The sequence below is a fragment of the Amphibalanus amphitrite genome, unplaced genomic scaffold, assembly GCF_019059575.1.
Source record: "Amphibalanus amphitrite isolate SeventyFive unplaced genomic scaffold, NRLGWU_Aamphi_draft 001168F_arrow, whole genome shotgun sequence".
Classification (NCBI taxonomy): Eukaryota; Metazoa; Arthropoda; class Thecostraca; order Balanomorpha; family Balanidae; genus Amphibalanus; species Amphibalanus amphitrite.
Window position 1 is genome coordinate 57596 of NW_024882662.1, and position 12112 is coordinate 69707.

Here is a 12112-nt window from a genome sequence, read left to right on the forward strand (position 1 = left end):
TAGATTAGGCAGGGCATATTTGGCAAACTTGGATTTCATTCTCGTCTCTTCGTCGCTCCATTGTCTGATTCGCTGTTTCGGTTTTTGCCTTCGTTTTGGAACTTAAAATATAACAACCCGCTCTTTTAATTAATTCTTTTACTTGGGGCCGTTTGGATCGAACTGATTGAATTTTTGGAACACGCACCAGGTTGATATTTTCCATTTCTGATTAACGTAAAATCCAGTCACTGATATGTGGTGAACCGCCCCACAGCACCACAGGATCAGCTGATACCGCCAGTGGTTCTCAAATCAAATCGGTGACAAGGCGTAATTCTTTTTTCCACCCAAAGGAAGGCGCTATACGGAGAATATCCCATTGCGTCATTGAAAAGTGACTTACACCTCTCACCGGCCAGCTGGCTGCGTGTTGTAGTGGTGAGCACACTCGCCTCGTGATCTAATAACTAGGGTTCGATCCCCGCCGCCGGTTGAACTTTTTGGCGCGTTGTAGGTTAAGTTGTAGGTTTGTAGGTTGTAGGTTTGTAGGTTGTAGGTCTGTAGGTTAGGTTGTAGGTTGTAGGTTTGTAGGTTGTAGGTTAGGTCAGGTGAGGTTAGGTTATGTTTGTTTTTGTTTGGTTTGTTTACCAAGAAGCATCTTCGGGTATAGCGCCTTCCTTTGGTTGGAAAAAAGAAACACGCGGTGACAAGTGCAGCAATACCCTGGCAGCCAATAGCCATTACCTATCTATAGAGCATATGACGTATCTTCATTTTCACGACACAAGATAAAGGTTACGCAGTGCAGGCGCAGCAATTGCACAAATAACTATTATCGGAAGCTCCTATTGCGCCCTGAAATACAGGAGGCATTCAAAAATATAAAATAGGGGCATTTATCACCAGCCGCGCATGAGAGCAGAAAGGGAAAGGGATCCGCCACCAATCTGCAAGTCCGCGTAGTCTTGGACCGGACCGACAGAACGTCTTGACTACATATTTTCCCGTATCAGCCTCCGATGTCGATGTCTTGTAGATTTAAGTCAATTAGCGCTCTCGTTTTCCCCAAGTTGAGGACCACTGTTAACCCGTACCTCCATACATGCTAGCGAGCTGTCACGGTTCCCATCCGTTCTCAAACCACGATCGGGGCGCAATCGATAAACGGTACACGTCACACATGTCAGTATGTGTGTGTGCGGGGGGACACAAGTTGGTGGACTGACGACGATTTCGTTGCACTTGGGCCGCCCGCACGAAGGCCTCGCACATGAAAACGGCAGATAGCAAAACTGATGCCTTTATTTGGCTAGGCGGTACAAACCGGTAACCTAACTCAGCCAAAATGGTTTCTCAACACTTGACAGGCAACTGGTGGCCCTCATTCGACTAACGTTTCACGTGGAATGACGGAAGCACATTTTACCAACCACAAGTCACGCATGGTGATGATCGGGTATCCAAAATACAGATGAGGGGTGGATGAACATGACACAGCTTTATGCTTTCCCAGCTCAGGGACAAGCCTATTTCCACACAAGAGTCGCAAGCAATAATTCGCAAGAACAGTTGTCAGGATAACAGTCAGCAAAGACACCGGTTCATTTACCGACATTTCAACGGCATAGATTCGAACTCCGCTTAATGAGAGGCTGGTTACAGGATGGATTGGTACGGTAGAGCGTAAAGATGCAATGGCAACGTTATCCGTCAGGTACTCGGGATCACAATTTCAACAGCAACTAGGCTGAGTGGAATGAAGCTAACACAGAAGGTGCATTTCAGTCGAAGCAGCCGGCTCAACAAGGTGCGATTTTCATGGACTCGATGCTAAAACGGCCAGCCGCGTGATATTAGCAGTTAGCATTGCTGGAAAGAAATCTAGCAATAAGATCACTTTCCCACTTCCTCAGCAGAGAAGTTTGATGGTCTCACATTGGGTGACATTCTAACCTAGCGTAGTAGTGGAAGACATACGGTAGGCAACGTCAAACGACGGTACTCCCAGTATACAGGCTGTACAAACGAATGACGGTTCAGATCGGTCGCTACTCCGACCTCAAGCTTCGCGCGCTCACGACCTCCCCACCATTCTCAGGCAGCAAAGAACATTATGTAGACACGCTAAACGCACCAGACGATGAACATCAGCCGATACCCCAACGTCGGTCTTTTTACGACATCGCTAACCTCTCGACAGCATCTAAATGGCAGGCGTCAGACGCTACCCCAGCATCAGTCGCTACTCGACATCATCCCACCATTTTCAGAATGTAAAGAAATGACATTGGGCATTGCTTCAAAACCTTCGTTCTATTTACAATGACATGAGCCAGGGATGTGACAAAAGACGTACCCTGACATCACTCCACCTCAAGAAAGTTGACCTCGGGCGTCGTGCTCTACCCCGAGGCCTTCATCTGTGCCATGATGACGCAGCCGAGGTCCATGATCTGCAGGTACTCGTCGGCACCGTCCTGAAGTCGCGCGTCACACAGCTGGGTAGAGGAAGAGCAAGAAAAGAGAAAAAGGATAGATTAGAGACGAAGGGAGGGCCGGGCCACGATCAGACCAAAACGTTTCATAGTTTACTGTTCCTTTGACCTCTCACCGATGAATAAGTTTCCAACCATTGAGCATTGCCTGAAGTAAACCAGTAACAAGCGTACCCAGATACTAAGTAACGAGCATACTGTTCCTTCAAGACCGGAACACCCCAAATATCACTTAAAATCCTGCAGGGGTTCTAGATCCTGTGTCCTGCGATCCACAATGCGAAATACGAGCCACTCGTATTTCGCTTGCAACTATGAAGTACCCAACAGTGCATTGTGCAACACCTTTGACCTAAAAATGGCGTCTTCCTAAACCACTGGCTTCTCAGAGCAGCCACGGCATTATCTCGCAGGTACGTTACCCGGAGCTGGGCTGTGTTACAGACACCCACTAGACTAGTCATGCAGGTGGTCAGACTGACGGCGACAGCGGAGGGGGGGGGGGGGGAGGGCTACTCACCGCCAGCCGTTCCAGGATGTGCGCCTTGGGCAGATCATCCAGACCGTCCAGGGCAATCAGTTTCTCCAATAGCTGGGAGAGAACCTGGAAACAGCATACGGGATCAGAACTCAGCGAGGGACTGGATAATTGAATAAACCGACCAGACAATGTACAAGGTATGATGAAGTCCCTGTTGACTTGGCTTGCGGTCACGAGAGTTTTGATGGCTCAGCAAATCTACCGTGCAAATAGAAAAACAATTACGTTCAGGGTCAAGGGTCATTATGTCAGGCCAGCAGAGGTCACCCGAACGTAATCGTGTTTGCCTTCGCATGGCAGAAATGTGTGTCGGAGGCGCTCAGAGTAGCATAGCATCGATTTTCCCGGACATCTCCGAAATCGTGCGAAATGAGGAGCGCCATTCCATTTGGAAACGGCCAACGTTGCCAGAACCGAGTGGCTCGCTAGAAGATGTAATTGTACAGACCCAGACGCATCACAATAACTGATACACACAATAGGAAGATTTCTAGACAGAGTTCCAAATTTAAACAATGACTTATGCAAGGGTAAGAGGTCAACCCAGCCCCTGCGACTGACCTGCGCGGCGGCGTAGCCCTCCAGGATGAGTTCGTTCACGGCCGTCTCTAGTTTCTCATACCGTCCCGAGCGACACGCGTCCAGCAGGCGGTCCAGCATGGCGTCAGGAACCACCTGACGGAGAGCGGGTCAGTGGATCATCTGAGATAGACAGCCGGATCGACTTGAACTCGAGCTGCCACAATCGGGAATCAGTTCTGCCAAGTAAGCTACGGATGAAGATGAGAATGATGGCGACGATGAGATGACTTTTTTTAGAAAGCGTGGACTGAAGAGGTCATTTCCTCCCCATCAATGATAGGATTGAAATGCGTAAAGCTGCAACCTTAACCCCATGACTCCTAATCGACTTGCATCGGCGCAGAAACATGACTAAAGTTGATATCAACTCACCAACATGACCTTTATTGAACTCAAACTCATCCCGTCAAAACTTCTATACTTCTATATTTTCCCGTTACCCGGAATTGCGCAATCGGCCGGTAGGGCTCAGGGTCCACGCAGCAAGCTCTGCTTAGCATGGGCCCCGGCGGCTCTGTCAATCCGTCCATTCAAACATTCCGAGTTTTTTTTTAATCCCATGACACCCACCATTCTACCCCCAACTCACCAGCATGACCTCTTTGACGTCCTCCGCAGTGAGCCCGCCGGCCGGCCGGAGTCGAGCCGCCGACTGCAGCGTCGTGATGGCCTTACGGAGGTCACCGTCAGATGTCTCCACCAGCGCCGCCAGCGTCGGCTCGTCACAGTCCACGCCCTCGGCGGTGCAGATGTCACGCAGACGGCGGACCAGGATGTCGGTCGCTGGGGTATCAGGGGAGGGATGTCAGAAATTCTAAAAACAGATTGAGCTCACTTTACCATTGGAAAAAGGTAGGGTGGATTTCAGACACTGCATTGCAGGCAAATGCATATCACAGACACAAACGGATAAGACCTTACGCTGAACTGTTTCACCGGTGAAAGGTCAGGGGACTCAGCGCTGAAGAATAAATAACAACCCATCGGGTACGTTCACAACACCCGCCGTCCGTCGTTTCCATACTCAGGACAACCAAGTCCTTCTCCACGCCGCAACCCTCCGTCTGGGCTGGACAGGCAACTTTATCTCATGCGGGCTGCTCCCTTGGTTTATCTCATGCACCGCTGCTCCCTAGGGAGCGCACCCCGTAGCCGGGTGCAGTGAGTACTTGCGGGGCTGGTCAGCCTGTCCTTCGGGACGGGCTCAGCCCCGGCGACTCTCTAGGGTGCCTGCCCAGACCAATGTCGGCCCCTAATTCCTACCATCCTTCCGGCTCTGAAATGGTCTTGTCAGACCGAAAGGGTCTAACTCACCAAAAAAGTACGTTCATGTCCTGTCTCAGACTTAAAGGGACCCTCCCACCTTCAAAAAAGTTAATGAATTGGCATGAAAGTGATGTCGCTCGGTTCAGGAAGAGCAAAAACGAATATCTACCAAATTTCATCGAAAAATATTCACCGGTTTTCAAGATATTAGACTTTTACTTTTGTTTACTTTTTGGGATCTCCGCTGTTCCTAGCGACTTTATTTGAAAGTGCGGCATTTGTTGCGCGCAAAGCAGCATATACCACCGCGTGCTACAAAACGTTTTAGTCAAACATTTAACGGACGTTCGAAAGCCTGATGACGTCATCAGATTCCCGTAATGGTTAAGAGATAGGGACCACGCTGGTCCCACCCTGCAAGCAAAGGGAAGAAATTTCTTGAACACCATAAAGCTGCGGGGGTTGCGACCAGGATAAATGGTGGTTTCTGAGCCTGGCCGCAAACTTGGCTATCTCAACTCAAAACTAATGTTAAGGTGGGAGGGTCCCTTTAAATGTCCGTCACGTCAGCAAAAAAAAAAAAAAACTATCAAGCACGCATCCCATAAAACTACACTACCTTGCCCCTTCCACACCGCCCTCATCCCACTCACAGAGCGGCTTGAAGCGGAACTTTGCGCAGCGCGAGGTGAGAGGGTCGATGATGCGGGACACGTAGTTACAGATGAGGCAGAACCGCGTGGTGCGCGTCTCTCGCTCCATGGTACGTCGCAGCGCCGCCTGAGCGGCCGAGGTCATCGAGTCGGCCTCGTCCAGAATCACCACCTGCGGGGGAGGAGATGGTGATGGCATATGTAGAGAACGTGATGACAGATAAATAGATGGTGACGTTATACTATGCATGACAATGTAGTAGCCACATACCCACACAATACGCAATACGTTGACGTCAGACGGATTAGATGACATAAAAGAAGTTGAGAGATGTCGCGACATCACACATAGCCAGCTGGTCGAAGCACCTCATATGCGGAGCTGACGACACATCTATAGCAGTGGGGTTACGTTGATAGCCGGCGAGGTGACAAATAATTCCTACTGCACATTTTATCGTGACCAGAGGCCTCTTGCACCAAACTACAGCTAGGTAAAATCGAAAAACTGGTTTCAGAATAAGCTAATCTAAAGTGGTAAATTTGTTCCCAATAGCCCAATACATAATCCTACATGTGCTTGCTAAATTTTGCACGCAAATTGTTACATTTGAGACTTGGACTGGGTATACGATGCAAAATAATCCAAGCATTGGCGCAAGAGGATTTTGGTGCAAGAGGCCTCAGCTTCTGCAGCCAAGAGTGCATTTGTTATCGGCGTGAAATCAAACAAAGCTCTAGACGCCAACGGGAGCACGTTATTATCATTTAATGTGTGCTAGTAACGGTCTGTTCATATATTCATACACCCTCCACGGTCTGTATTCCTTCTATGACATCATGACTCACCTTATATGCCGGGCAGGCCTTGCCGTCTGAGCGGCAGGAGGGGACCGCCTGCTGCGAGAAGCCCTTCACCTTGTCCCTCACCACGGCGATACCACGCTCGTCAGAGGCGTTCAGCTCCAGTACCCTGTCGTGGAGATGGATAGAATGTCAAATAGTAGTATCAGATGGTAAATAGGGGTAAGCGCATTGCAAGCAAAGACGGTATGATAGGCCGATAAATCGCAACAGAAGTGCTCGGACCAAAGCCCAAACTGCGATTTTAGCTGACAATATAGAATCATTGAGAGAGAAGACGAATCTCCTCCTCTTTTACAAATGCAAAGAAGCTGCTTTGCAATGTCGTCATAACTCGCAAGTATCGCAAAAACGTTTTTCAAAATCATCCAGCACACCCAGAACAGAGAAGTGACACCTAGGCACTAGGCAGTCTACCGCGAGCACTGACCTCTGTTTCATGTCCGATCCGAAGAGTTCCCTGCAAGCGGCCAGGATGGTGGACGTTTTACCGGTGCCCGGAGGACCGTAAAACAGCAGATTCGGCAGCTGAAAACGATAAACGGATTTCTTTAGCAGGGCGATGGCGATACTCATGGAAGGGGAAGAAGACACGATGGCTACAAAAATAGATGTGCGAGTCTGTTACAGGACTCTAACTGTTCGGTAGCCACCTCCAGCTCCTAGCGCTCAACCACAGACCTCTCTATAGCGAAGTCAGAGGTCTACGATCTATCCAGAGTCTCAAGACTTAGCGACCCCGACGAATAATTAAGGCGATAACAGGAATTGATCGATAACAGACGGTGAGCGTCATCCACTTACATCTGAGCCCTTCATGCAGTTTTTCAGCATGGCTATCACCTCATCCTGGTACGCGACGTCATCGACCGTCTTGGGGCGACTGAAAAACGAAAACGGTCGGTCGGTTGACGACCAGGCACGTATAGGTATACAGCACAGACACAAATCAGAGGCTTGAGATTCATTCATTCATTCATTATATTCGCTAAATCTGTTCATTCATTCATTCATTCACCAGAGAGGAATATTCATTCACGCCTTTGAAAGGCATATACATTTTTTAGCAATAGTTATTTCGATTATTTTAAAATAATAAATGTTCAGCCTTCATGTTCTCTCCTGACGCTCGTATGACTCACTATTTTTCCACCCAGGGCTGGTGCACGTTGCGTTTCTTTTCCTTTGCGGTCAGTCCGGATCCTCCGGCTGAAGCATCACTGGCGCCCAGTTTCCCAGTCTTCAGAAACGCGTGCATCGTGACAGCTCTGCAACATAGGAAAATGCACTGTACAGATACGTTGTTCCCGCCACCTCGCTACATAAATGTCACAGCGAAGAGCGGTGATCTGGACCAGCACCATGAGACCTGTGCTGACATGACCCCCCCCCCCCCCTCCAGGACTGACCCTAGACCACTCGGCGACCTGGGGTGATCGCATGTGGCCTAAACCCATTCGTATGATCCAGAGACCTACCTTAGGTGACCTGCAGTGTTCTAAAATTGGATATTGGTTGGGTGTGCCGATGAAGAAAAAAAAATCCTAGGATGAGAAAAAAGAAAGTAAATAACTGCAGTATTTTTGCAAAATGGTGTAATGCCAATTTTTATGCTAACTGATAAACCAGGATTTCAAGTCAGGGTCTTGACAGGGTGTGGAACAAAAGGATGTGGGTGCATCAACTGTCAAGTGACGAGTGAACTTTCATGTTGGGAATACATGAAACTCTTTTCAGAGATGAAGTAAAGTCAGTCATTCATATTTTAGGGATGAAAATATTTTCCCCATTAGGTGTGATTTGCCACCAAAAAGGCTGAAAAATGAAACACTGGTGACCTGAGATGAACTACGTGACCTAGACTGACCTCATGTGACCCAGTCTGACCCTAATGACCTAGATTGATCTCATGTTACCGACTGCCTGATGTGGTGCAGATTAATCACGATGACCCATGCCGGCCTCGTTTGACATAAACTGATCTCATGTGAGCCAGGCTGACCCAATTTGACCCAGGCTGACAGCATGTGACACAGACCGACCTCATATTGTGACATGATGTGGCCGCTGTGATCCAGCTAGCCGCGAGTAATCCTGCATGGCTTGAACTGCCTTTATTAAGCCCGAGTTGGCATTGTGGATCCATGTGGCTGGAGGCGATCCCTGTGACCTGAGATGGGCTAATGTGACCTAAAATGACCTGTGACCCAGCCTGACCAGATTCTGCAACAGATACGGCCTTGAACCTGATCAAATCGTTGAATCACAATTGACACCAATAGCATTTCTCCGGATGAGCTGCTCGGGGACTAAACAGGGGTTGACAAACACACTAATGCCTATAATCAAGCAATCCATTTATTATAAACCAAGAGGCGAAAACCAACTGAGGTCTATCTCATTATTATAGCCACTTTAGCCAAACCATTTTTTAGCCTTTTAGCTTGACAAAGCTAGAAAAAATAGCTCCAGGATAACCATCAAAAGAAGAGAAGTCAAGAACAGACAATAAAACTTGGTAATGACAAGTTCGCATTGAAGTAGCTCTTATAACAAATCAAGGTCTACAGAAGTGCAATAGCTACGAATTTTCTTAAACCTACCTACACATTTATTAGGTATCCAAATCATGTCATCATTATAGTCGCATTATACTTGAAATCAAGTACAAATCACGCCGTCTAGCACTATGGTGGTAGTTACTAGTTACGCTACCCAGGTCGGACCCTGCCGAGTTCAGGGTTGTGGAGGTCGTTACGTTAGACGGGTCGACGGCCCAGAAGTCTTGTAGTGCGATCGCACCCCGCCGCACCCGGTGGCCGGCTCACGACCACGTCTCGGTCTGGTAGCGGCCATGGCGCTCCAACTGCTGCCGGTAGCGCTCTGCTTCCTCTGCCGACATGTCACCCTGCTCGGCAAACACCTGCTGCAGCGCCGCCGCCACGTCCTCCGGCATGCGCTTGGCGCTGCCGGCCACACAGATGGTCGCGCCCTCTGCGTGCACCAGACGCCACACTAGCGCTGCCTGCTCGCGGATACGATCCTGCACGTATATCTTGTGTTCCTGATCGCGAGAGAAGGCGCAGAAGAGTTGGAGCTTGTTGTCGTCTTCCAGACGCTGCCACTCGTCGCCGAAGAACAGGTCGGCGGCTCGGTTACGGCAGCCGAAGAACAAACACAACGGCCGCGGCCGGTCCGTCTCGGCCGTCTCCTCTGCGATGTAGCTGCGGAACGGCGCCACGCCCGTGCCGGGCCCGATCATCACCACCGGTCTGTCGGGCTCCGCGGGGAAGCGGAGCGTTCCCGGCCGGACGGAGACGGTGAGGGCGTGTCCGGCCGGCAGCAGGGACAGCCAGGTGGAGCACAGCCCGCGCCGGGGAGCCGCCAGACGACTGCGGTACCGCACCACGGCCACCAGTAGCTGCAGCTCATCACCGTGCACCTTCGGAGACGAGGCGATGCTGAAGTGTCTCTCCCTGATGACGGGCAGCATGTCGAGCAGCAGATCCAGCGGCAGCCGACGCGCCGTCGCCCAGAAGTCTTGAAGAACCTCCAGTGTGGTGCGTCGCGGTCTGTCGCAGTAGTCGAACCTCTCCTCTTGGCCCACCGCCGACGACAGCTCGGTCAGCTTCTCTCGCTCCAGCTCCGACTCGGTGAAATAAGCCAGCAGTTCGAACAGCGAGCGGCGGGGAACGGCGTGAATGTCCAGCACATGCGTAGCCAGGTAGCGCAGAGAGCAGGGTCGCGGCAGGAGGTCCGCGCGCGGTCCGTCCACCATCACCAGCTGATTGGGTTGCCAGCCGAGCAGGTCGAGCAGCTGCTCAGTTTCCTCAGCCAGGTTCTGAGGCAGCACGGTAGCTACGTCCCCCGGCCGGTACGTCACGTCCGTCCCACTAACGTCCAGACTGATCAGACGCACCTCTTGGAAGTGGTCCTCGGGGGTGAGACGCCGGTTGGAGCGCACTGTGGCCACAAAGTGACGGCTCGAAGGCAGCGGAGCCGTCTCGACAGCGCGCTCGTTACCATTCTCCTCCAAATAGCGTACCGCGTGGCGCGCCGGCGGGGGCCGGTCGGCCGGCAGCAGCTGCCAGCCGGCCGGCAGAGGCCACAGCGCGTCCAGCTTGTCCCACCAGTCGCCCAGCCATGGGTCAATGGCCGCGTCCGCGCCCAGGTCGTGCTGGTCGTCGCCCAGCGCCGGCGGCTGCAGCGGCGCCGCGCCCAACTGCAGCAGGCGCTTCTGCAGCCGTTTCCCGACGTAGTTGAACTTGGCGTAGGACGAGTCGCCGAGCGCTATGACGCCGAAGCGGAGCGCTCGCAGGGAGTCGGCGGGCAGGTCTCGGCGCAGCAGCTGCCGCCAGGTGACGGCCATGTTGTCGGGCACGTCTCCCTGGCCGGTGGTGGCCACCACGAACAGCGCCAGTCGCTCGTCGAGCAGCGCCGCCGGCCGCAGTTCGTCCAGCGCGCACACCTCGCACTCAAACAGGCGACGCCTCGCCTCGCGGCCGATCCGCTGAGCGAGGTCCTCGGCGGTGCCGGTCTGGCTGCCGTACAGCACCGTCAGCCGCGCGCGGCACTGTCCTGCCTCGGGCGGCCGGTCGTTTTGGTCTCCAGTCACCTCCATGACGGCCACGGGCCGGCTCTGACAAGAGCCAAATGTTGAATTTTAATGATTATATAACATGCAACAGAGTTTGTAAATGCCTATTTAAGGGATCTAGTGCATTGTTATACCAGGTTTGGTAGGTAATGAAGGGGAAAATATATGAAGCAAATCTTCTAAAGCACTATGGGGTGCCAACTATTAAGTTTAGATTAATGGACCATAATTCAAATTAGCCCAGGTCTATTCTTGTGTCCATTTTATATTGTTGTGGTTCTTAAACCTTCCTGTTGGCATGCACCACAATACTTCAGCTTCACAATAACTTAAACACATTTTAAACATACACGAGACTTCTGTGATCTGGGCCCTGTTTCATGACACGACGCTGCAGTGAGCTATGTTGTGCAACCATATTCAGTATTGGTGCAGTGTTTGAGAGGATTTGGCCCTGGCGCTCCAGTGTTACAAGACACAAGTGTCTGAGTGTGTGGATGTTTCCATGGAAACCCAATACACTGATAAACGTAGCATTCTGAAGGGTCATAGGTATACCTATGACCCTTCAGAATGCTACGTTTATGGCACCCCTTGGCTTTTTTTCATGGTATACCATGAAAAAAAGCCAAGGGGTGCAGATCTGATGACACTTTCAAATCAGCACTCAGCTAAGTTCCTCACATTTTTGGCATCTATATGGTCAAATTCGCATGTCATCACATGTGATGTGTGTCAGTGTGGTTTATGAGAGCTGAGCACGAGCACGCTGGTAAGAACCGAACAGCGCTAGGGATGACCTCGTATGACATGTACCCAATTGACCAAATGCATGTTAACCCTCTCGTGAACGTACCGAACGTACCTTTCCACTCACGGAAAATGCAAAAATGAGATAATGCGATCTCTCACCTTTCACGAACGCCAATGATGCCAATCAAGTTATATAGCCTTGCAATCAAGGCTATTATAGTTTTGTCTTTTCTGCGCAAGTTATGTAAACTTTTTCATTAACTCCCGCCATTACCATTTTTAATAGCATGAATTTTGTTTCTTTGTGTATAAGAAATATATTGCATGGTAATGGGCGAATAGGGCTGTCTTTTTTCGGGAGAATTTTTCTTGAGAGAAT

The 12112-nt window shown here is 50.7% G+C and overlaps 1 protein-coding gene across 6 annotated transcripts; it reads right to left on the bottom strand.

Moving 5' to 3' along the window:
- Positions 1 to 1266: 1266 nt before the first annotated feature.
- On the bottom strand, positions 1267 to 12050 carry LOC122370784 (replication factor C subunit 4-like). Of its 6 annotated transcripts, none has more exons than XM_043346684.1 (10): positions 11893 to 12050; positions 7526 to 7651; positions 7188 to 7266; positions 6814 to 6911; positions 6369 to 6492; positions 5520 to 5691; positions 4190 to 4383; positions 3580 to 3693; positions 2998 to 3081; positions 1267 to 2480 (listed from the first exon to the last, which is right to left on the bottom strand). In XM_043346684.1, exons 2-10 carry the CDS (start codon positions 7639 to 7641, stop codon positions 2385 to 2387), a joined length of 1077 nt encoding a protein of 358 aa, XP_043202619.1. In that variant the 5' UTR covers positions 7642 to 7651; positions 11893 to 12050; the 3' UTR covers positions 1267 to 2384. The 6 variants fall into 6 exon arrangements, with proteins under 6 accessions (XP_043202619.1, XP_043202621.1, XP_043202620.1 ...); XM_043346686.1 differs by having other exon boundaries at positions 11846 to 11899; XM_043346685.1 differs by lacking the exon at positions 11893 to 12050 and adding an exon at positions 11837 to 11862.
- Between the last annotated feature and the right edge of the window lie 62 nt (positions 12051 to 12112).